The sequence below is a fragment of the Martes martes genome (genome assembly GCF_963455335.1).
Source record: "Martes martes genome assembly, chromosome: 6".
Taxonomy (NCBI): domain Eukaryota; kingdom Metazoa; phylum Chordata; class Mammalia; order Carnivora; family Mustelidae; genus Martes; species Martes martes.
The window spans coordinates 8,669,564-8,694,770 of NC_137893.1; the positions used below are offsets into that span (position 1 = coordinate 8,669,564).

Genomic DNA, 25,207 nt, shown 5'->3' on the forward strand with positions numbered 1-25,207 from the left:
ATGAGGTAAGGCCAATTCTTATGCTCAAGAAACTTGTGGCCTAGTTGTGGAGGCAAACATGTTAGCAAGTTATTATAAATGCCACGTGGTAAATAAAAGGTGGAAATATGATCGAGGAGTACACGAGCCCGTTAAAGGTGTTAGAAATGTGTTCCTGGAGAAAATGACAGGAGCCATGGCTTAAAGGATGAGCAGAAAATCGGCCAGAAGGGATAAAGGGGAGGGGGGCACCTGGGTGGCACAGTCTGTTAAAGCACCTGGCTCCTGGTTTTGGCTCAGTCGAGACCTAGGTCGTAAGATCGAGCCCCACATCGGGCTCATTGCTCAGCGTGGAGTCTGCTTTAGGTTCTCTCTCCCTTTGCCATTCTCCCCTGTTCTCCTGTGCTCACTCTCCCTCTCCCTCAATCTAAAATAAATAAATAAATCTTTAGAGAAAGAAAAAAGAAGGGATAAAGGGAAAGCATAAATCACAGAGGCAGAAAACAAAATACTCTGCCCAGTGGGACTACTGTGCGAGTTCAGCTACTCTGGAGGAAGAAAGTACAAGGGGGAAACTAGCAAGATCTGAGACTGGAAAAAGAGGCAGTACCAGGTAGTGAAGAGCTTACAGCACGTGTAAGGAACTTGGATTCGCAGGGCGAAGAGGTCACAGAAATGTTTGAAGAGAGACCCAGCACGATCAGAGCCGTATCTCAGTTCGACCCTCCTGTGGTGGCACAGAGAAGCCAACTTGGGCTGTCTGCATCAGGTCAAAAGCTGGTAAGAATAGTAGGTAGGGATGCAAAGAAGAGGTCTCAGAACCAAGAAACATTTAGGAGGTCAGACAGGCGGGACTTGGTGATTACTGGGGATATTGAGAATGAGAGAAAAGGAGGGAGAGAGAGAGAGAAGCATTGCAAGAGAGGTTTAGGGATGGGAAGATAATGAGCATAAGCTGATACTTCAGTGCATAGGCTCTGGACTCAGGCAGATCAGGGTTTATGTCTCAGTTTTGTCACTCATTTGCTGTATGACTTCGGTAAGTGACTTTAACTTCTCTAAGCTTCTGTCCCCTTAGAAGTTAAGTAGAAATGATCTAAGAACCTACCTCATGGGGTCACTGTAAGAACTAACTGAAATCACGTATGTTAAGTGCTTAGGATAGTGCCTGCTGTATCAGAAACACCTGCTAATTAGTAAGGAACTTGAAAATGATTATCTAGGGGTGCCTGGGTGGCTCAGTGGGTTAAAGCCTCTGCCTTCGGCTCAGGTCATGATCCCAGGGTCCTGGGATCAAGCCCTGCATCAGGCTCTCTGCTCAGCAGGGATCCTGCTTCTTCCTCTCTCTCTCTGCCCATGTGTGATCTCTGCCAAAGAAAGAAAGGAAGGGAGAAAGAAAGAAAGAAAATTATTACCTACCTACCTGCATCGGCAGTCACGTCTACCTTCCATATTACTATGATGAACCGTGCACACTTCCAGGGAAGACCAGTCTCTCCAACTGTACATGAGAACCCATCCCCTCCTGCCTACATCACTCCATCAACTGTTGGCTCCCTCCCCTACAACAGCCATTCTGCCCTCGCTACTCACTCCTAGATCATACCCATGTACAGTCAACTCTCCCATTAAAAAATATAAAACCTTCTCTTGGCTGTTTCCCTCTGGCTAACATCCTGTTTCTTTCTTTTTCTCTGCAGCAAACCTCCCAGTCACAAATCTCCCTCCTCCCAATCTCTTCTAAATCTCTAACTGAACTTGGTCCTCCCTAACTCCACTATCGGCACCCTCTGCTCCATCGACAGTGATTTCTACCGCTGCTAATCCGACATTTACCGCTTGCTTGATTCACGTATGGCATTAGGCATCCTTACTCCCTTCTCCTCAAAACACTTTCATCACTTGATTCCCAGTGACCAGACTTTCTGCAATTTCTTCCATCTCTCTGGTTATTCTTTGCCAAGATCCTTTGTTGGTTATTTTTCATCTTTCCAGCCTCTAACAATGCTCAAGTGTTCATCTGTCTTCTATCTCCACTCCTTAGTATTCTCACCAAGTCTCATGGCTTTAAATAGCATCTTTATGCCATTAACGCAAAAATCTGGATCTCTACTCTGGACCGATCCCCTGAGGCCCCGGACTCCCATATCAAACTGTCCACTCAACACCTCCACTTGGATGACTAACATGTCTTTCAAGCTCAATGCACCCAGAACTGAACTCCCTCCAAAAAATGCTCCCCCTAAAACCTGCTCCTCTCAAGTGTTCCCTCTATCAGTAAACGGAAACGCCATTTTTGGTGTAGCTTCTATCTAAGACCAAGCAGTAGCTTGAATCAGACAACCCTCTTACAGGAACAACTGTAAAGGCCGAAACCAAAACTAAAAACAAAAATAAAAACCACAGAGACGTTTTGAAGGCAGGAGAATAAGCAAGCCAGTGAAGAAATGAGGGACTGGGATCCCAGGGAGAAAGAAAATACATAGGAATATATAACTTCTCCTGTTTTTGTTTTTGTTTTTGTTTTTCTCCTGGGGCATTTGCTGAGTTTCAGAGCAGGGCATTTATGGACAAGTAGAATGCAGTGGTGGTAAGTGTCAGGAGTCTTTCAGATCTGGGCAGATAAAAATTACAGTTGAGAACTACAGACAGAAATTGAAGGGACAAGACCTCAGACAAAGCAGGTTCACATCACATCAGACAAAGCAGGTTCACAGAGAAATAAGCCTGACAATTTGGCTTTTACCCTTAAGGTGTTTGTTGAATTCTAAGCTGTAAGGACACTAGAAATCAAGAAACCAAGACAGTGCAAAGTGGCTCAAAAGGCAAGCAGGCCTTTCAATAACCTCGTGGACTTGGGAATACAAAAATTGGAGTGCAAGGTCCCCAGAGATGGGTACCTGTTGAACATCCCAGGCTTTCTGCTGAGATTCCTAAAGGCTTATGCTCTGGGATCAGGGCAAACCAGAAAGCAATCAGCCCTCCCAATGCCTGAATCCTTGATGAAAGGTCACCTACCCCTACCCTAATTGCCAGCCAGAATAAAATTAAATCCTCCAGAAAGAGACATCACCCAGAGCCTCTCCGCAATTCCTTCTACGCGATGTTTAACATCTTATGAAAAACTTTAGCGTGATCTTTAACCCCTTTCCTTCTCTGGTGTTCCATTTCTAATCCAACTGTATCTACCTTCAAAATAGATTCAGGATCTCTCTGACCGCTCCATTGCCTGGTCCCGGATCCAAACCACTTTCTCAGCCAGGCTTACTGGTTCGATTTGGTCTCCTGCTCCTGCTTTGCCCTGCTTCAGTCTATTCTCAACCCAGCAACTAGAACAGAAATGCTTTTTTAAAAATCACCTGGGTGATTCACGGGTTATGTGCCTGCCTTCGGCTCACGTCATGATCTCAGGGTCCTGGGATGGAACCCCAGGTCTTCAGGCTCCAGGCTCAGCGGGGCAGTCTGCTTCTCTCTCTCCCTCCAGCCCTCCTTCCCCCCGCTCCTGCACGCTCGCTCTCTTTCTTCCTCTCTGAAATAAATAAATAAATAAATGTCAAGCTTCTATTCAAAAACCTTTGGGGTTTCTAACCTCAGAGTAAAAGGTCATCTTTACGCTGACCAACAAGGCACAACAAAATCTGAATTCATTACCTCTGACTTCATCTCCTAATGATTTCCCCTGCTCCACCCACTCTAGCCTCCTTAGTCTTACTTAGAACACACCTGGTTTGCACCTGCCTTAGAACTTTGCACTGATGGCTTCTTGGAATATGAGAGTTTCATCGCTCCATCTCCTTCACATCTCGACTCAAATTTCACCTTCTCAGTAAAGTCTTTCCTGACCAATCTAAAATCTCTAGGTCCCCCTCCACCTCTGACACCTCCTAGCCTGCGTTTTATCCTTAGTTCTTATAATTATCTAACATATGTATTTTTCACTCACTTAAGAGTTCTCCAAGGACCTTGGGCTTCTGAGCCTTTGATCGAGCCATTCTAAATGTACATCCTCAAGACTCTCACCAGTCAAAACACTAGCACCCATCAAACAGAATTAAAATCTCACTCTCTCCTACAGCCCTTCCATAAATTACCTCAAAATTAAGAGATCAAACCTAAAAGTTTCATGCAGTGTTTACCTCTAGCACTCACCATACACCTTTATTTAGGATTATTTATACCATACCTACACACTGGCTTTAGATCTTAATCTTCAAAGTGCAGGAGGAATCTAGATCTTAATGTAACGGCTCATCATTTACCAGACACAGTTCTAAGTATACTTAGTAATGCTTTTAATCCTCATGACAAATCCTAACAGATAAATTCTATTACCCCCATTACCCCCAGGGCAATGAAGCACAAAAGCGTTAACTTGCCAGAGGCTGTGGGCTTGGTACCCTGCAGAACCTGGGTTCAAGACCAGACAGCATTTAGTGGAGCTGAAGGAGTGAATCCAAGTGCAAATAACTGACCATTCAGGGATATATACACTTCACTGACACAAACTAGTATTAACATTGCTCATATTGAAACCAAAGCATCTGCACTTCCAAGCACAGACCCACCCCAGGACGCCTCGTTCTTCAGTCTGGGGACTGACAGATTAAGATACAGGAGGCCTAATAGACTCAACAAAGCACCCACCCCTTTGCCAACATTAGATGTCTGCGGGGCGCCCCTGTCGCCCGTGCGACCGAGGATCCGCTGAGTGCTAGCAACGGGCGGGTAAGACGAAAAGGAGCGCGGGAAAAAGCAGACACCGCTGCGGAGCGCGGCGGCAGCCCGCAGCCCAAGGTGGAGGGGCGACGGTGCTGGGAGACGCCGAGAAGCCCTCGCCGCGCCCTAGCACGTAACAGAGCGGGGAGCCCGGGCGCCCCGTGTGCGCGATCACAGCTGACCAGCCCCGGGTAGCCGCGCGGCGGCAGCGGCGGGAACAGAAACAGCCGAGGGCGCCCCTTAAGGAACGGGAGCACGTGGCCCTGGAAGAATGGCGCCGACACCAGCCCGGCAAAGCCAGACTTCAAAGTGGGAACGAGGACCGCCGCGCTGCTCGCCCCGTTCCCCGAAGTCCCCAAGCCCGACTCGCTCGGGAGACCGCTCCTGAACCGCAGGCGTCCACACCGGGGACGCGCCGATGGGCGGAGCCAAGGGCCGGAAGTGCCCCGGGGGGTTGGCCGTCCCGCGAAATCCCCCGGCCGGAAGTGCCTGGAGGTCCCGCCCCCAGGCGGAACTCCGGGTTGCTGGGCAACCGAAGTGGGCTCCTTCGGCGGGCTCAGTGTGCCCTGGAACAAGCCGGGTGTAGCTCCCACCTCTTGTCCTGGCAACCTCCCGTCCCGCCCGCCTTCCTTCTTGCCGCCTCTCCTTGCGTCGCGGAATCCCTGCCCTTGGCACCACGCTCACGTCTCCGGCTCCCACGACCACTTAGCGCCCACCTGCCTGAAAGCCAGTCTCCACGGGAAGCGAAGCGACCGGGCCGCAGGCGTGGCCTCCAGGCTCACGGACCGCTCCTCCCCAGCCATGGGCACCTACACCTACACCTACACCAGCCGGCCCCGGGCCCTGCCCTGCCAGCGCCGCCGTTACCGGGACAGCATAATGCAGCCGTGAGTGAGCAACCAGCCCCTGTGGGATCTCCACCTGCCCCGTCCCGGATGCGCGGGACGCGGGCCCCTTCGCCCTGGCAGACTTACCTGTGCTGCTCTCCCCTCTCCACACCTGCCGAAATAAAATTTCTTCCCTAAAGAACTCTCCCGTGCGTGGAGGCATGAAGCGAGAAGGGGCACGGGCGGTCTCCCTTCCTGAACCTTCAGCGAGCTTGAGTTGCTGGCGTGATCGATTTAACGTGTACAGAAAACTCTCGGTTCACAACATTGGAGTCAGCTAAGTGCCGTTGGCCAGTCGTGGGCACCTCACTAGCGGCCTTCGCGTACATTTTCCTCCGTAGTCCACGGTGCTGTGACCTTGCTTTAGTAACTCCGTTATGCAGAGGGGGAGACGGGAACAGGTGTCAGGCACGGTAGCACGTCCCGAATGACAGCCACGTCGAGCTCTTTCCACACCAGTCTTTGGTCAGGAGTCAGGTTATCCTTCCATGCTGAACCCCTAGTTGTATTTTTATATCAATAAGTATTTATTGGCAAATATTCGAATATCCTCTTCATTATCATCCATGATAATGTTTACGGGCCTTTCTAAAGCTTGTAGTTCTTTCCATAAGCCTCAAATTTTGGAGCCCCCAGAACTTCCCAAGAATGCAGACTCCATGGAAGTTGGAACATTTGTGTCTTTTGTCCACCTGGGATTGTGCCTGACATATAGGAGGCACTCACACAAATTGTTGAATTAACGATTGAACCAAGTAACTCTTGATGCGTATTTCAAACACTGAGTCTAAATTATCTTATCTTATTATGGCAAATAAAGACTTTTTAAAATAAGAAATGCCTGTCACTTTAAAGAAACCAAAATGAAAATTTAAAAAATTTTTTTAAAGATTTCATGTATTTATTTAAGAGAGAGAGAGAGAGACGGAGATAGACAGAGATAGCGACAGAGATAGAGAAAGCACCAGCAGGGAGGAAAGAGAGAAGCAGGCTCCCCACTGAGCAGGGAGCCCAGAGGCGGGGGCTCTATCCCAGGACCCTGGGACATGACCTGAGCCCAAGGCAGATGAGATACCCAGGCGCCCCACAAAATTTAAATTTGCAGAGGGATTATTTATATTATAAAAGGATTCCATTTAAAAACACTTTCTTGTGGCTTTAAGTAGTAGCAAACAAATCATTACTATTAAATTACACGAATAAATGAAATAAGAATCAATGGTGGTTCATTAGGAATGATTTTTTTACAGCTAGTTGATAAGCAAGTTGCAGGACCTTGCTTATATTGAAGCAATCTGTTGATAAAGCCATTGGAAGGAGTATGTGTGTATGTGTGTGTATTTGACTTTTCAGTTTAAAATTATCCTTAGTGGTGATTTTCAATTTAAAAGGTAATCCATGCTTGTGAAGCAAATGAAAAATACAAAATAAGGATGAAAAGGGCAAGTTATCACCCACTCACCTGTATTCTTACTTCCCTTAACAATCTTATATTCTTTTACATCTCCATACTTGAGCATATATACATTTATATAGGAGGTTTATTTCCAAAATTGAATCATACTACACATATTAATCTGCAATTAGCTTCCCCGCCTTTTTATAACCTCTAATTCTTTTTTTTCTAATTTCTTTACATATACATGTACATACATATTTCTTTTTATATAAACAGACTCCTGTGGTTCATGCTTGGGTACATTCTTAATGCCCAACCCCCTTCCCTTGTAAACTTGTTCTTTCCCTCCTGCCCCCAAGGTAAACCATGTTAATGCCCTTACATGAATGTTTCTGGACTTTTCTCCACACTCACATTTTATGTACAAATATATAAATATATACATACAAGTACACATGGGTTTTGTCTACCTCACAGCAATGCTAACATTATACACAATTCTCAACATCTTCCTTTCCTCACTTAATTCTTTGTAGAATCTCACTTAATTCTTTGTAGAAATCCCTCCAATTATTTTTTAATAGCATGATATCCCCTGGGGTATAAATGTACTATGCATTCTTAAAATTTTCGATTTTTGATTAGGTATTCAGTTTGATTCAAATTTTTGCCACAAAGAGGAAGTTTTCAATAAACAACTTTATGTGCTGGCCTTTTTATTTCTATGAAATAGATTCCTGAAATGGGGTTGTTAGGTCATGTATATTTTTAACATGAACAGATGCAACAATATGCCTTTTCTTTAGTAATGTTTAAATATATTTTTCCTTACATCCTCACCAGCAATAGGTTTTATGGATTTTTTTCTTTTTGGCTTTTGATAGTGTGAAATCAAAACAAAAATTTTCCTCATTATTATGTTAATTAGCACTAGGGAGTTTTAACCAAGTAAGCATCCTTTAGATTTTTTTCTATTTTAAAAAATCACTGGGTACAATGTATAGGACAGATTCTGAGAAAAAGATTGTTCCCAACAGTTAAGACTAAGAGACTCTTGCAGTAGTCCAGGTAAAATATAGCAGTGGCAATAAGCGATGGAGAGATACAAAAAAGATTTGGTCAGTAGAATCAATAAGACTTGCTGGATACAGACAGTGAGGAGGAGAGAGGAATTATGGATGAATCCCAGACTTCTAGATTAAGCCAGTTGGGTGGTTAATGGTACCAGTTAGAAGCAGGGAACACTAAAGACCTAAGAAGTTGGAGTGGGAAATTAGTTCAATCTTGAGGTTGCTTTCGAGACATCTCAGTGAGAGGTCACTGAGCATATCAATTGGATATATACTCCTGGAGCTCAGAGGAGAGTTCTGAGTTAAAGGTAATATAAAATTGGGAGTTTTAGGTATATGGATTATGAGGAAAGCCCTGAGAATGGATGAGTTCAGTGAAGGGCAAGAGAAGGCCTAGCCCTGAGATAGGGAGGAGCCAGCAAACACAGGCTGGGAAAGAGAAGTCCTAGAAAAACAATCCGAAGACTATCCTGGTATCACAGCAACTAGAAAAAAGAGTGCTTCGGCAAAGGAGTGACCAGCTGAGCTGAACCCTGCCCAGAGAGCAAGTAAGATGAGCAGTGTTACATGCCTGGTTTTTAAGTAATATGAAGTCAGGTTATCCAACAGTGGTTTTAATATATGATAAAAAAAGCAATTTACGACCCCTCTCAAAATCATTTCTAGTAGAGTACTGTTATTGGTATGGGTCAATATTTGGTTTCATAGCCATACTTCAGATATCATTTAAAGAACTTTGAATGAAAACATCAACAGTATGGTTTTTCACTACTGGTATTCTGATCCCCCAAAGCAAAATTCTATTAAAATTTAAAACAATATCATTTTAACAATATATCTCTGAGCTTAAAGAAACAACAAGAAATTTGACTTATTTATTTTGTAAGCCTGATTCTGTGAATCTTTTCAATCCTTGAATCCAATTACTGTCAGTACTTTAAGGCAGGCCCCTTTCCAACCGTCCATTTTCACATTTGTCAAGTAGTCTAACAGATTTACAGCCCTAAGTCCTGCTCTGCCACTTACTAGCTAGGTAACCTTGGGCACATTCCTTTCTGAATCTCCTTCCTCTTCTGTCAGATGGGAATGAGGGTTCCCAACTTGAAGCTTATTGTGAGCAATAAATAAAATATGTGAAGGGTCTGGCATATAATAAACATTCCATAAATGGTAGTAATTTGTCATGGACTGTGCCCAAACAAAAATCTGTTTTCATAACATTTGTATCTTAGTCTAAATTCAATTAAAAATGAGTTAATTGCACAGACCAACACTATTACAATAGTTATTTAGAATTTGCTATTTTACAGAGCTGAAGAACCTATGCATTACGGAAACATAATGTATGACAGAAGGGTGATCCGAGGCAACACTTATGCTCTACAGATGGGACCACTGGTAAGTATAATTTGAATATTCTAACACACAGCTTTTCAAAGTACTTGTGCTGAGCGACCAGTTTGTTTGTTTTCATTTCTAATTTGCTGCAGACTAAAACAGTTATAAAATAAAATACTGATAGATTACTAGAAAAATTAAATCTAATTAAAAAAAAAAAAAGACATGCGAAATACAAGGCTGATGGTGGGTGCCGGGGATTAAGGAAGTAGGGGATTAGGGAGTTAGTGTTTAATGGGTACAGAGGTTCAGTTTTGCAAAATGAAGAGTCTGGAGATGGATAGTGGTAATGGTTGTACAACAGTGTGAATGTACTTAATGCCACTAGATTCTACACTTCAAAATGGCCTTTACCACAATTAAAAACAATAATTTAAAAAACACAAAAACTCCAATATTTTGCTAGATTAACAGCACTTTGTAAAACTGCTCTAAAAGCTTACACACTTCTACTCTCAATTTCTATAATTAAATTTTTACAGACCAGTTCAAACAGTTCACAGATAACACTTTGAGTAGCACTGGTATAACATATTTAGGTTTGTTTTAATTACTTCATACTATAATACTCTTCTCATTATTTAATCCAAAATTCTTTTCTTTAATTCTCAACAAATATTTATTGGGTTTTAGGTCCTGTACTGAGTACCTAGGATACAGAGATGATTAGGATGTGGCTTGATGATTAAGAGTGATGATGAAATATAGTTAATCTGTAAACACTGTGTGATATATACATGCCCACCACCACATGGTGATATTTGGAATATTAGACATTCTGAAGCATGTACATCAAAGCCATCAAGGAAACTCACTAAATATATTGTATGTTTCGGCCATACCCTGGATCTGCTGCATTTAGAACCTTCAAGGGTTGGACACAGATATGTGCATCATTAATTAACTTCTCTAGGCAGTCAGTACAGCCAGTTCAGGGACCAACATTTGAAAACAACAGCTCAAACATGCGATATAGATGTGATTTGGCATCTTGTGGCAATAGCAATAAACACTGGCACATCTAAAACTAAACTAAAAAAGAGAATCACCTTTTTTTTTAGTTTTTTAAAATTAATATTATGATGACTTGATTTTTTTTTTTTTTTTAGTTCTTCAGTTAATTATTCAACAACTTACCTAAAAACTCTATACTGAGACTTCCAGTCCAGACAAGCAGGAATTTGCCAATAGCACAAGCAAACACTAGAAGATTCTGGAAGTGGAAAGAAGGAAATGGACTGGCTAGGGACTTCAGGATTTGAGTGACATAGTGATGAGTTCCCTAAATCTTCTTAAATCCCATTCAGAACACTGGAGAAGCTTGCAACCCAGCACAACCAACAGGCACAAGCCTGCTCCCTTTATCTGAAAGACTGCAAAAGGGTAACCTAGCAGAACAGAAACCTTTTTACTATCCTTCCTCCAGCCAAACCCCAATGGAAAAACTGTCCTGTCCCTCCTAGTGGAGTCAGCAAGACGTAGCTGGACTTCCATCCCCACACTGGCAGCAACAGTGCAGTACTAAGCGGTGCTCTGAGTCACTCGCTGAGGTGGTATCAACAAGGGTTGAGCAGGAAGCTTACCTTCCATTCTCACCCAGGGGCAGTGAGATGGCCAGAGATGGTATAAGTTGGTACCCTGCTTTTCCTGGGGTGATGGCAACAGAGCTAGGAGGCAGCTGAATTTTCAATCCTATCTGGCAGCAAGAGAAACAAATGAGATAAAGCAGTGTTAGAGCTCCACTCCTCTATACCCCAATACTCGTGTGAGTGGGTCACAGCAGGGAGCTGAAATACTACCCCCACCAGGCACCAATAAGGTGATTGATACAAATTGATCCTCAGCTTTCATATGGGGCCTAGCAGGATGCTGAATTGCTATCTCCACCCATGCCTGCATGCCACAACAAAAAGGGATGACTTCCTGCTTAAAAAAAAGATTAAGATCCAGAGTTTCACATTCTAACACCCAAAATTTCCAGGATACCAAAAAAAAAAAAAAAAAAAATCACTCATCATACCAAGAACCAGAGCAGTCACAACCCAAATGAGGAAAATCAGTCAAGAGATGACAACACCAACATGACTCAGATGTAGGAATTACCTGACAAGGATTTTAAAGCAGTAATCATAAAAAAATGCTTCAATCAAAAGTGAATAATTATGAACGTTCTTAAATGAAAAAACAGAAAATATTAGCGAAGAAATAAAAGTCATACAAATGAGCCAAATGGGGGTGCCTGGGTGGCTTAGTTAGTTAACCATCTGCCTTCAGCTCAGGTCATGATCCCAGAGTCCTGGGATGGAGTACCACACCAGGCCCCCTGCTCAGCGGGGAATCTGCTTCTCCCTTCCCCTCCTGTCCCTCTCCCTGCTCCTCTCTATCTCTCAAATAAATAGATATCTTTTTAAAAAAATGAACCAAATCGAAAATATGTAAAAAGTCACATGACTCATCAGAAATCACATAGGGAAAAATCAGTGAATTCAAAGCCAAATCAATGGAAATTACCCATTTTGAATGACAATTAGAAAACAGGCCACAAAATAATAATAATAATAAAAAGTAAAAATAGCTTCACAGCTGAGGAGCAATAACAAAATGTCTAACATTCATGTTTTCTGAGCCTTGGAGAGGAGAAAAGGCATGGGACTGAAAAAATATTTGAAGAACTAGTGTTTGAAAATTCCACAAATTTGGCAAAAGGCAAAAACGTACATATCTAAAAACGTACATTTCCCCAAGCAGGGAAAACCTAAAGAAATTCACACCAAGACACATCAAAATCAAATTTCAAAACTAAAATTAAAAAATCTTGAAAGCAGCTATAAACACATGACACGTTGCCAGAAGTGGAACAATTATTTGACTAACAGTGGTTCTTCATTTGAAACAATGGAGGCCAGAAAAAGTGGCTCAGTATTTTTCAAGTCCAGAAGAAAAGGGCTATCAAGCTCTAATTCTAATCCAGTGAAAACATTCTTCAGGAATAAAGAGGAAATCAAGTTGCTCTCAGATGAAGGAAACCTAGAGGATTTGTCACCAGCTGACTTACCCTTAGAGAAGAGCTAAAGAATCTCTCCAAGTAGAAAGGAAATGATAACAGAAGGCGGCTTGGGACTTCAGAAAGGAAGATAAAACAGTGGAATAGGTGAAAATAGGGGTAAATACAATAAACTGTCTTCTGGGTGTTAAAAATTGTGTTTGATGGTTGAAGCAAAACTACAACATCATGTGATGTGGTGCTTAATATATGTAGGTAAAATACTTAAGATGATTAGACTTTGATTGTATTTTAAAAGCAAGTTTCTGCCTTCCACTTAAAGTGGTAAAATGTTGATATTAAATGTTGACTGTGGTAAGGTACATAGTATACTGTGAAACCTGGAGCAACTATTTTTTAAAAAACTATGCATAGAGTTATAGTGAAAACTATTACAGATAAAAGAATTCTAAGAAATGTTCCAACTAATTCACAGGAAGGAAAGAAAAAGAAAACAAAAATTAGAACAAACAGAAATCAAAAAGTAAAAAGACAACCCTAACATGGCAATAGCTGCCTTGAATGTAACGTAATAGTTGTAATAGTTGCTTTAAATGTAATAGTTTGCTTTAATGTAATAGTTGCTTTAAATGTAAATGGTCTAAACAAGCCAATTAAGAGATAGATAGGCAGAGTAGGTAAAAAAACAAAAACAAAAACAGCAACAAAAAAACCCAACCATGACCCAATTGTGTTCTGTCTACAAGAAACTCATTTCAATTACAGTGATGTAGGTAGGTCAAAAGTAAAAGGACGGGAAAGGATAAACATTAATATTTAAGAAGTAGTTGTGGCTCTCTAAATAACAGATAAAGTAGACCTAAGGAAAACAATATTACCAGGGACAAAGAAGGACAATACAAAATGGTAAAAAGGTCACAGTATACCAAGAAGATAGAGCAGTCTTAACTATATATGCACCAAACAACAGAGTTTCAAAATACATGAAGCTAAAACTGGAAGGAGAAATAGACAAATCCATAATTTTAGTTCGGGACTTCAATATCCATCTATCAGAAAATCAGCAAAAATATAGAAGAACTACACAACACCAACCAATAGGTTGTAATTTACATTTATACAATACTTTCACCTGACAACAACAGAGTTTAAGATTTATTTATTTTAGAGAGCATGAGTGGGGGCAGAGGGGTACAGAAGGAGAGACAACCTCAAGCAGATTCTGCACTGAGCACGGAGCCCAGTGGTGGGCTTGATCTTATGATCCTGAGATCATGACCCGAACTAAACCAAGAGTCAGATGGTTAACTGACTGCACCACCCAGGCACCCCAGAATTCATACAGTTTTGAGGCACCTGTGGAATATTGACCAAGATAGAACATATCCTGGGTTACAAAACAAATCTCAAGATATTTAGGATATTTGAAATCATATCATAATGGAATAATGTCTCTTTCAAAATTTCAAACTAGAAATCAATAATAGATTATAACAGGAAAATCTTCAAACACTTGAAAATTAAGCAGCATGTTTCCAAATAATCCATAGAGGAAATACTAAAGGGAATTTTGAAAGACTACTCAGGACTAAATGAAGATACAACAAATCCAAATTTGTGTTTCATGCCAAAACAGTGCTGAAATGGAAAAAACTAAAAAGGAAAGACTTCAAATCAATAATCTAACCTCCTACCTCAATAAATGGGGAAAAGATGATAAAAATAAACCCAAAGCAAGCAGAAGGAAGAAAGTAATAAAGATAAAAGCAGAAATCACTGACATTGAAAACAAAAACAATAGGGGCCCCTGGGTGGCTCCGTTGGCTAAGCTTGGGACTCTTGATTTCAACTTAGGTCATAATCCCAGGGTGGTGAGATGGAGCCCCAAGTCAGGCTCGGTGCTGGATGTGAAGCCTGATTAAGATTCTCTTTCTCTCTCTCTCTCTCCCCTCCTACACCCATTTACATGCACTCAGTCTCTCTCTCAAAAAAAAAAAAAAGTTGAGACACCTGGGTGGCTCATTTGGTTAAGTGTAGAACTCTTAGTTTTGGCTCAGGTCATGATCTCATGGGTCCTGAGATTGGGCCCCACTTCAGGCTCCACACTTAGCAGAGGGTCTGCTTGAAGATTCTCCCCGCCCCCATCCACCTCCCCCATGTGCGTGCACTTGCATGCACACACACTCTCTCTCAAATAAATAAATCTTTTTTAAAAGTATACAAAAACAGCAGAGAAAATCAATGGACCCAAAAGCTGGTTCTCTGAATAAAATCAATAAAATTGATAAACCTCTAGCAAAACTACCAAATTAAAAATGAGAAAGAAGACACAAATAGCAAATACCAGAATGACTATCAGGGGACATAACCATGGATCCTGCAACCATGAAGAGATTAAATTTCTTATCTTTGAAAAGATCAGTAAAATTGATAAGCCTCTAGCAAAACTAACAAAAAAGGTAAAAGAGGGGTGCCTGGGCGGCTCAGTAGGTTAAGCGTCTGTCTTCAGTCAGGCTATGATCCTAGGGTCCTAGGATCAAGCCCGGTGTCTAGCTCCCTGCTTGGCTTGGAGTCAGCTTCTCCCTCTACCCCTCCCTATCCACCCCCTACCACCACTCGTGCGTGCTCTCTCTCTCTCCCCGTCAAATAAAATCTTTTAAAAAGAAAAGAAAGGAAGTAGAAGAGGAGGAAAAAAATAAGCAAGTATCAGGAATATAACTAAGATTCTGCATCTAGTAAAAGAGTAAAAGGATCATGATAGAATACTACAAATAAATCTATACATGTAAATTCAACAAACTAAATGAAATGGGCTAATTCTTCAAACTATAAACTATCAAAATTCACCTAAAATGAAATAGATATTCTGAATTGTCTAATAACTATTAAAGAAATTGAATTTCTAATTTAAAAGCTTTCAAAAAAGAAATATCCAGGCCCAGATAGTTGCACTGGAAAATTCTACCAAGCATTTTTTTAAAAATTCTCATTGATTTTATACAATTTACATAATTTTACACAATCTCTTCCAGAAAATAAAAGAAGAAGGAAAACTTCAGGGAATCAGTATTACCCTGATAACCAAATCGGACAAAGACACCTATAGACCAATAGCTATCATGAATGTCAATGCAAAAATCCTCAACAAAATGCTAGCAAATAGAAACTAGCAGGGATTCCACACTCAACAGGGAGTCTGCTTGAGATTCTCTCTCTCTCTCCTGCTCCCCCCCCCCACCCCACTCATGTGCTCTCTCTCGCCCTCTCTCAAAAAAAAAAAAAAAATAATAAATCTATGATATCATCACAACCAGAAAAAAACTGTATGCATTTAAATGACAATGGCCACTGTATTAGGGAAATGGGAATATGGCATATTTTTAATAAATTTTAATGTTACCAGATTGTTATTTCAATTAAGATGTTTTTGCAATTCTAATTTTAAATATTAAAATTTCTTTCACACAAAGTCTTTCAAATTTCCCCACTCTTTTCATATATACCTTGAGATAAGACAGGTTAGCTATAGGAAATGACCACAGAATGAGATACAGATATGAAATCAAGGACCTCTAAATATTGCAGAACTCTACTGTAAATAATTGCGTTTTTTAACCCACAATCAGCTATTGTTTTGTAGACTGGGACAGGCTTTGTTTGGACTGAGAATATTTCCTTTGTGACCTTACATATTTTTTCAGGAATTTTATCTATGTGAAATTCAGATTTATTTTTTAGATCCTAGTGCTTTTCAATTCCTTAACTACACATTAAAATGTATTGTAATTGAGTAATTCTACAGTATACTTGGTTACGAGGCATCCAAGGAATTCATGGTAAAAATGCTTGAATAAGGAAAAACAATTTATTAGATGGGATTCTGCAGCTGTTTATTCCAGTCAACAGTCACACTTTGAAGTTACTTACAGATAACTTTATAATTACCTGACAAAGTTCAAACAATTTTCATCATGAAGTCACTGATAATCAGGAGGAATTGTATGACGGATGCTCTTATGCTATCCAAGAATCACTTCTGGAATGGCAGTTCTATATGCTTTGAGAAATACCTTCTAAATTTTAGACGCCTTTTCTGTCACTCAGCCTGGGCAGCCTGATCCTCTAGAGATTCAGAGACAGCAGCAGGCGAAGAGGAGGGCTCTTGCCAGAAAACGAGCCCAAGAACAGCTCAGACCACGAACCCCCGAACCCGTGGAAGGCAGAAAGCACGTGGATGTGCAAACAGGTATGTGACCATGGCACTGGCATCGTGGCTTCTGGGTTTGCTCAATTTTCTAAGTCAATTCTTTTTTTTTTTTTTTTGGCGTTTATATTACTTACATATCCATTAATCTATTCAGTACTGCCCCAGTCACATGGTAGGAAGAGCACATTCATTAAACAAATTCATAGACTGTATTTTATTATTATATTGGGTATAGCTGGAAGTATGCGATAAGGTTAAAAAAATTTATGACCAAATTAATTCTCTCTTAGCTCTTTTCACATTCTTTTCTCTCCACCGGGGATGATTTCTCTTTTTCTTTTATATCCCAACATGAATCACTGCTGGACCTACAGGAGAAGAGAGCAATGAAGTTCTACTTTGACATTTTATTTGTCTCTTGAGAGGCATGAACTCAACCAGATCTGAGTCCTCCCCCTCTCTCCCCATAGCCTCTTCTGTTCTGTCCTTTTATTCTCCTTTCACTGCGCACATTCCCCAAGGCTACATGGGCTCTGCTGGGCCAGTGCCAGGCTTTCCTACTCATCTGGCTGTTCTCAGCTAGGGAGGATTACCTGGACCTCTAGGGCTGAGTGGTGGTGGCGTCAGGATCTTGATAATCAGACAACACGTGGTGTTTTCCTTAGACTGATGTAACTACTCAGGATTCACCTTGCATCTTGCCAAGATAATGAGTGGCTTTACCAGTTATTGCTGGGTAGTTAGGACAAAAGGAAGCGAACCATTCCAGGTCTTTTCCCCCTACCTTCAGGCCAAGTCTAGAATGCGTATATGTCTGTAATTAGCCAATATAGCTGTAATTCTACAAGAGCTAAATTTTAGTGTTTCTTTGTACATCAAAATATTAAGTGATACAGTAGCAGCCGCTTTGTATTAAGTTTTCCTATATCTGAGACCATTCCAGTCCTCTACCTATGCATCTCCTTTATTATTAAAAACTCCTTGTGATGAATAATTATGATCCCTTTTACGGATAAAGAAACTCGGGCTCTAAGATGTGACTTGACTAGGTCCTGTGTTCAACATCTGACTCCAGTTCGCATGTTCTTTGCATGATACCACACTGCCCTTGCCTCAGATAAATTATTCCTAAGGTGAAATTTGTTTTCGTGTGTCTGTTTATGATCTATATAGCCTAGAGGGAACATCAAGTAACATGGTGCCCAAGTTTTAAAATATCCAGGAATTTTGAAATCCTTATACGTTTACTGTCTTAGGACTCTGTTATATAGATGGATCATTAACTCTCTGTCTGTAGCCATACTTTGCATCTTACATTCACCTAAGCTTCATGTTCTTCTTTAGTTCCATTTTCAAGTACAAAGCTCAGTGCTTTCTCAGTGTTCCATAAATGCCCTAACCTGACTGGCTCTGTGTTCTTCCAGATACATAAAACTGCTTAGGACAAGGTGTGAATTTAATCCCATACTTGAGCACTTCTTTTCTGATCCATTTAATTCTGTTTGGAAGGAGCTAAAGTTTCAATACACATATATACTTGAAGTAGAACAGAATTTCAAACTCAGTGTATACGGTATTCTCTTAGAAATATACCTTGAAGAAATTGCTGACCGCATAATAGAAGTTGATGTGGAATGCCAAACAGATGCATTTTTGGACAGACCGCCAACACCACTCTTTATTCCTGCCAAAACTGGCAAAGATGTGGCCACCCAAATACTGGAAGGAGAGGTATAGTACATTATTTGGACTTCCCTCCATCTTCTGTAGAAATAGGTAAAGTTAGGTTTAGTTAAAAGCTTACAAACCACTTCATAGTCGGAAAGATGCTACCTACTGTATTTCTTTCCAAATGTACCTATAATAGTTTTATTCTGAACTACAGTGTTCTGATTTACCCTCTTCGCTGATCAGCAATAAAAAGCATTAGAAATATTTTTAGAATATCTGCACCTTGATTTTTGTGTTTGCATACTTAATATAGGGATACAAGGTAAATCTGTACCAAATAAAGAAAACTACTATCTCTGGTATAAGAGGTTCCCTATTAGTTGCTTTTAAATTATATAGTTTTCATGAAGATATTCTATGTTAGGAAAAAAATCCTAAAATGTTTGCATTTTCATATCAATGTAGAACGCACAAAAGACTAGTTTATTAAATTAAAGAGAGTGCAATGCTTATGCACATAATGACTTAAGTGAGATTTAAGACTTACTTGAAGGAATTGCCACTGAAGTTGGGAAATAAAGTAAGTCTTCACAAACTACATAGAAGGGTATATTTCCCTCTACATTACAGAGAAGAATCACTAAAATGCCCATTATTCTTGTTCCTTAGTTCCTTGGTTCTTCAAACTGTTAGTGAAAATCTAATAGGGCAAAAATTAAGAAATATAAGGGTATTTCTTTTGGGTTGTAGAGTTTGATCTTAAAATTGTTGAATACCAGGGTTCATTTTGATGAGTACATAAGTCTTTTTATAATTTTTGACGGCTATTCTGTGTGCCCTGCAGGCCATGGTGAGTTTTGGAAACCATAAGTCAGTCACCATCACAGTGTCCGGCACACAGAAGATCCTCAATAAATAGAACCCTGTCATTACCTCTTTTCTGGATATTTTTTCTTTGAGCATTTGGCTCATGATTAAAATTTTAAACTTGCTTTAAAAAAATTTTTTTAGGGGCACCTGGGTGGCTCAGTGGGTTAAGCCGCTGCCTTCGGCTCAGGTCATGATCTCAGGGTCCTGGGATCGAGTCCCGCATCGGGCTCTCTGCTCAGCAGGGAGCCTGCTTCCCTCTCTCTCTCTGCCTGCCTCTCTGCCTGCTTGTGATCTCTCTCTGTCAAATAAATAAATAAAAAATCTTTAACAAAAACAAACAAAAATTTTTTTTAAACTTGCTTTGTCTTGTGTGTTTAAGCTCTTTGACTTTGATCTTGAAGTAAAACCAATGTTAGAAGTTCTGGTGGGAAAGACCATTGAGCAGTCTCTTCTGGAAGTAATGGAAGAAGAAGAGTTGGCTAACCTGCGGGCCAGTCAGCGCGCATACGAAGAGCTACGCAGTGTTGAACTAGCCGAAGTTCAGCGACTTGAAGAGCAGGAGAGACGACACAGAGAAGAAAAGGTATAGAATTCTAGTTTTCTTTCTTAGTCTTTGGCTATTTAACAGATTATGTTCTGAATCACGTGGTATGTCATAGAGCTAAAAATCTTTGCAAAGACGTCGGGAAAAGGTTTGTTGCTCAATGATCTCCTCCTTTGTGGATCACAGGTCTTTCATGCACAGAATCACATTCTTTAAATACCAGCTTATATAAATGTATCTAAATAGAGTTTCCAAAAGTTTCTAAATGTAATAAATTACATATGGCCCAGCTGAAAGGCACTCTTAGATATCAGGATTTCTAGCGAAGGAAATATATTGGTTTACCATACATCAGTGACCAAAAATGGAAGGGAAAAGTAGAGTATAATCAGGGTAGATGGTGTCAAGAAGCAGGGGATCTGGAAAGAATTCTGGATCTTTTCCTCAGGGGCCAGGCCCTTTCCTGTACCCCAGAGATTCTCCAGAGCTTCTTTATAGAGTATTTTATTGTAGGTTTATAGAACTTTGAGTAAGAAAAGTTTTAGAATCTAGCTTTTAAAATGTGCCAGTAGGCGTGCCTGGGTGGCTCAGTCAGTTAAGCCTCTGCCTTCGGCTCAGGTCATGATCCCAGGATCCTGGGATGGAACCCGCATTGGGCTTCCTGCTCAGTGGGGAGCCTGCTTCTCCCTCTACCTCTCCCCCTGCTTGTGTTCCTGCTCTCGCTCTCTCTTTCTCTCTGTCCAATGAATAAATAAAATCTTTTTAAAAAGTAAAAATAAAACATAAATAAGTAAAGTATACCAATTACCTTCAGTCAGGAAACACTAGACTCAGTGATCTTTGAGAGTCTTTCTGGGTCCGGCAATAATTGTTGCCCTCTGTTGGACACTGAATAGATAAAGTATATAGGAGTGCCTATAATTCCCCAGAGTCTAGTTTACTGCACAGAATAGCTTAGTTGTTGGGATATTCTACTCAATACCTAATTAAATGGACTTTCCGTTTTTCTCCATAATGAATAATTAATTGTGTCAAGGGCATAGCGCTTATGGTAGAGATTATGCAAATGCAAGACTATTTGTTTACAAATGGGAAATGAACGGTGGCAAAATTAGCTTTGTTGAAATAATCAGGGAAATCCTTATCAAAGGAAATGTACTTATTTATTTACTATTAGGAAATATACTATGAAAATAATGAATAAAATCATCTAGACTTATATTTGCTTAAACTCTGAAAATAGACTTTGTAAGAAACTATATTAATGCTCCCACTTCCACATGGGAGTAGAGGAGAGGGTTCGTTAGCTTTTTAGATATCCTCTGGTCTATAAGAAGCAACAACAAAAGGGAGGTTTATAATTTTCAGAGCTCTATGAATTCGGAGAAGCTCACAAATGAGACAACTCACGGATCCAAGTTCTTTAACTGAAGATGTCTGAGCCACTGTAACTTTTGTATTGATACTAGTCTATGGTAATACAAATCACAAATACATATAACTATTATTCTTTGATATTATCCATATAATATGTTCAAACATGTTCATCTTCAAGTGATTTTACTTAAAAGTGGATCAGGAGATGAGTCTTCCCTTAAGCTCCAACTCTTTTTTGGAAATCAATACCCAGTAGCTGTTGAAATTCATTAAAATCTTGAAAGAAAATTAGGAATCATTCTGATTCCTTGCTGTCCATTTTTGATACAAATACGTGTCCAGATTTTTCCGCCCGCTAGATTCGGTGTTTGGGGAGCACCTGACGGCTAAGTAACCGTGCGCGGCGGTGTTTTCTGTGCGCAGGAGCGGCGTAAGCAGCAGCAGTGGGAAGTGGTCTACAAGCACAACGAGACCTCGCAGAAAGTGGCCGCCCGAGTGTTCGCGCAGCGCTATCTGGCGGACCTCCTCCCGTCGGTGTTTGACAGTCTCAGGGACGGTGGCTACTTCTACGATCCCATTGAAAGAGGTCGGTTCACAGAGGTGTTGTAGGATCACTGCTACAACACACATCCTCCTAATGCTTCCAAGTGATCCCATGCCCATGTTTATGTTGAATTGGAATCTATCTTTATAAAACAAAATTTTTAAAGTCAATTATAGTTGTTTTAAGGAAGTACTGTTATTATTGAAGGGTATACTATAAAGCTCATGATTTTAGGGTGTCAGTCTGTCTTTACTAAGAAGCAACATTGGGTAGTAGGCAGAAATACAGGCTTGATGTCAAAAATGAGTTTGGTTCCCAGTTTCACCATCAATCAGCTATATGACCTTCAGTTTCCTCATGGGTGAAATGAGGATTATTTAGGAGCTAAATATCATAATATGTATGGAACATAATATGTATAAAATATGTGCATAAGTAGTTGTTAACTTTTTCTCAGCCGACTTCCTATTCCACTCAAAAACCCTTTGGGGGCAGCAATGAAAGTTGTGTATTCATTTAATTAGGTGTTTCCACCACCCTGGGAACTGAATTAGGTGTGGGAGATAAAAATGAGGAGACCTGGTCTCTACCTTTAGAGAACTCACACCTGTCAGCTCTCTGTGAGCCCCCGCCAAGACCCACCCCTCAGCTAACCTGGCCAAAGGAACCTCACCCTCCTTCCTCAGGTTCAAAAGCACTTAAATGCACGTTGCTTTTGTATAAAGGTCCTATTTCAAAAGGCTAATAGTATTGTGGAGCAGAGGTTAGTAATGTTAATCTTCACTGAATACATACTCAATTCAGTACACATACATAGAGAGAGGTCAGATTACACACAACCACTGGTTTACATTTATATCGTACTTTGCCATTTATGTAGTATTTTCCATTTGACCCTCCCAGGAGCCCTGATGGGGGGGCGGGGGTAGATAGGGCAAACTAATTCCCATTTTTCGGAAGTAGAAACTGAAGCTCAGGGAAGTGAAATGCCTTCTCCCAAGCAGCCATTCAGCTTCGGACTCTGACCCCAGACCCATTGCTCCTTCCATGCTGCCCTGCCAACCCCCCAGGGTTTAACTAGACCTCTGCTGGTAGTCACAGAGGCTGATAACTTTTTTTTCCTCTCAGGAATTGCTGGAAAAGTCAATTACAGGTCATTTAGAAGCTTAAAAATTATTTCTAGTAGTGAATGTAATACCCTATTACACTCTCTATTGTCATCCCATTGAAAACTAACGGATGCCATCCCCCCCCCCCCCCCGCCAAAACCCATTTTGAAACATTAAAGTGTGTATAGTAACGGATCATATTTTTTAAAGGCTCACACAGTAGAGTAGATTTCCATTTCAGTTTGAACAACTTTATCACTAATGGAAGTACCTAGTTTCTGACCCATTTCTAGATGGCCTTCTTCTCAGATACTCTCTGACCCTTGTCCCCTGACGCTTGGAGAGCTTGTCCCAGGCCCCAGGCTTCAGGCTTCTCTTTATCAGCACGGTTCAATCCCAGATTTGTATCACATTTGAATCGGAGTTCTGCTCCCAGACCCACATCTTCCTCCCTAGTCCCCAACCCCCTACCCTCCCTCCTTCACCAAGTCAGACTGCACCTGTGCAGTTAGCTCCAAAGGCCCGGACACCAAGGAATACCTCATAGTTTTGATAATACTCTTTTTACTGTAATAGAAAGGAAACAGACCACAACATGCTTAGAGAATGTGGCAAAAGTAATGTTGTGTAAGTCTGTTTGACATTTTGTATTAAGGAAACAGTGTTGATGAATCTTCAACAATTAGGGAGAAAGCACAGATTCTTCCTATCTATAATAATTCATAAAGATCAGTATAGTGATTGAATTTCATTATAACAAAATTAACCTTTTTTTATTACAGATATTGAGATGGGATTCCTTCCATGGCTAATGAATGAAGTTGAGAAAACCATGGAATACAGTATGGTGGGAAGAACAGTGCTTGACAGTAAGCTCTTTTATTTTACTTAAAAGTCACTTCTGGGGGTGCTTTGGGTGGCTCAATCAGTTAAGCATCTGACTCTTGATTCCAGCTCAGGTCAGGATCCCAGGGTCATGAGGTGGAGCGTGTGTCAGGCTGTGTGCTGGTCATAGAGCCTTCTTAAGATTCTCTCTCCCTCTCCCCCTCCATCCTTGCACTCATGTGTGCTTCCTCTCTCTCTCTCAAAAAAAAACAAAAAACAAAAACAAAAAAAAATCACTTCTGGGGCACCTGGCCGGCTCAGTTGGTAGAATGTCACTCTTGATCTTGGGATTATAAGTTCAAGCCCCACATTGGGTGTAGAGACTACTTAAAAAAATAAAATATTCTTTAAATATAATCCTTATTTATTTATTTATTTATTTATTCAACAGAGAGAATCACAAGTAGGCAGAGAGGCTGGCAGAGAAAGAGGGGGAAGCAGGCTCCCTGCTGTGCAGAGAGCCCGATGAGGGGCTCGATCCCAGGACCCTGAGATCATGACCTGAGCCGAAGGCAGAGACTTAACCCACTGAACCACCCAGGCGCCCCTTAAATATAATCTTTTTTAAAAAAATCATTTCCGAGATTTTTTGACAGAAAGAATAAATAGAAGAAAGATGTTAAATTTTATAGTTTTTGTTTTTAAAGTTTCGTTATCTCAATTATATTAACAAAGGCACCGATTTTTACCCTCAATAGTATTTTTGGTTCTTGTGTAATTTGATCAGAATCAGTACCTTCTCTCGTGACTGTATAAATCCTATTCCGTTACAACAGGCATTGACTATAATTCATATTCAGCGCATTAAGTGGCATAGAAGTAAAGTGTGGTGCCTTTGTATAGAAGTAACCCAGGGAAGGGCTGAGGTCTGGGGGATGCTTTCCGCTCCTCTGTAAGTCAGCCTCATAACTACTCAAATAGGAACAGTCACACTGATTCTTGCACATGTAACGTTCCAGTGTTGATTCGTGAGGTGGTGGAAAAGAGACTGTCCATGTACGAGCACAAGGAGGACCAGCCCCAATATGTGAAGGCGGAGGATGGGCTCGGTGGTCCTGGAGCGATGGGAGAATTCCTTGAACGAAGTATGTCACAGCCACAGGGGCCCCTCTCAGACAGAGACTCCCTGCAAAGAGCACTAAGCAACGGAAGGTATGTGGGGAACGTGTCTCCCCAAGAAGGGAACTTTATGGAAGATGGAGAGGATGAGCAATAAGGAAGACCTCACGGAGAGAACCGTTGCCACGGAGGGCGCTTCGAGCTGGGACAGCGCTCGGCGCCCAGTCAGCATTGCAAGCGATCAGGTAACACGCAGGTCCCCTCAGGTTATGGAAATTATGTTGTATTTACTCAACATTGTCTTATGGACTGGGCAAATCAAATATGTTGAAATAATAAAACTAATGAAAAATGAAATTTAATTCATTTATTTAATGGTAGATATCTAGAAGCTGTGTTGTTGTAACTCTAATGAGAATCATGTCTAATTACAAGCTTTCTGTTACCATGAAGGGAACTAACAAATATATTTTTCCTTTATTTTTCTG

General features: G+C 40.9%; 1 protein-coding gene across 1 annotated transcript; it reads left to right on the forward strand.

Moving 5' to 3' along the window:
• On the forward strand, window positions 1-25,207 carry RSPH3 (radial spoke head 3; the record flags this gene model as incomplete). The annotated part of the gene is made up of 10 exons (XM_080805875.1): window positions 1-5; window positions 4,641-4,773; window positions 4,891-5,582; window positions 9,362-9,449; window positions 16,558-16,699; window positions 18,246-18,391; window positions 19,581-19,784; window positions 21,546-21,708; window positions 23,558-23,644; window positions 24,620-25,207. 10 exons carry the CDS (start codon window positions 1-3, stop codon window positions 24,874-24,876), a joined length of 1,917 nt encoding a protein of 638 aa, XP_080662001.1. The 3' UTR covers window positions 24,877-25,207.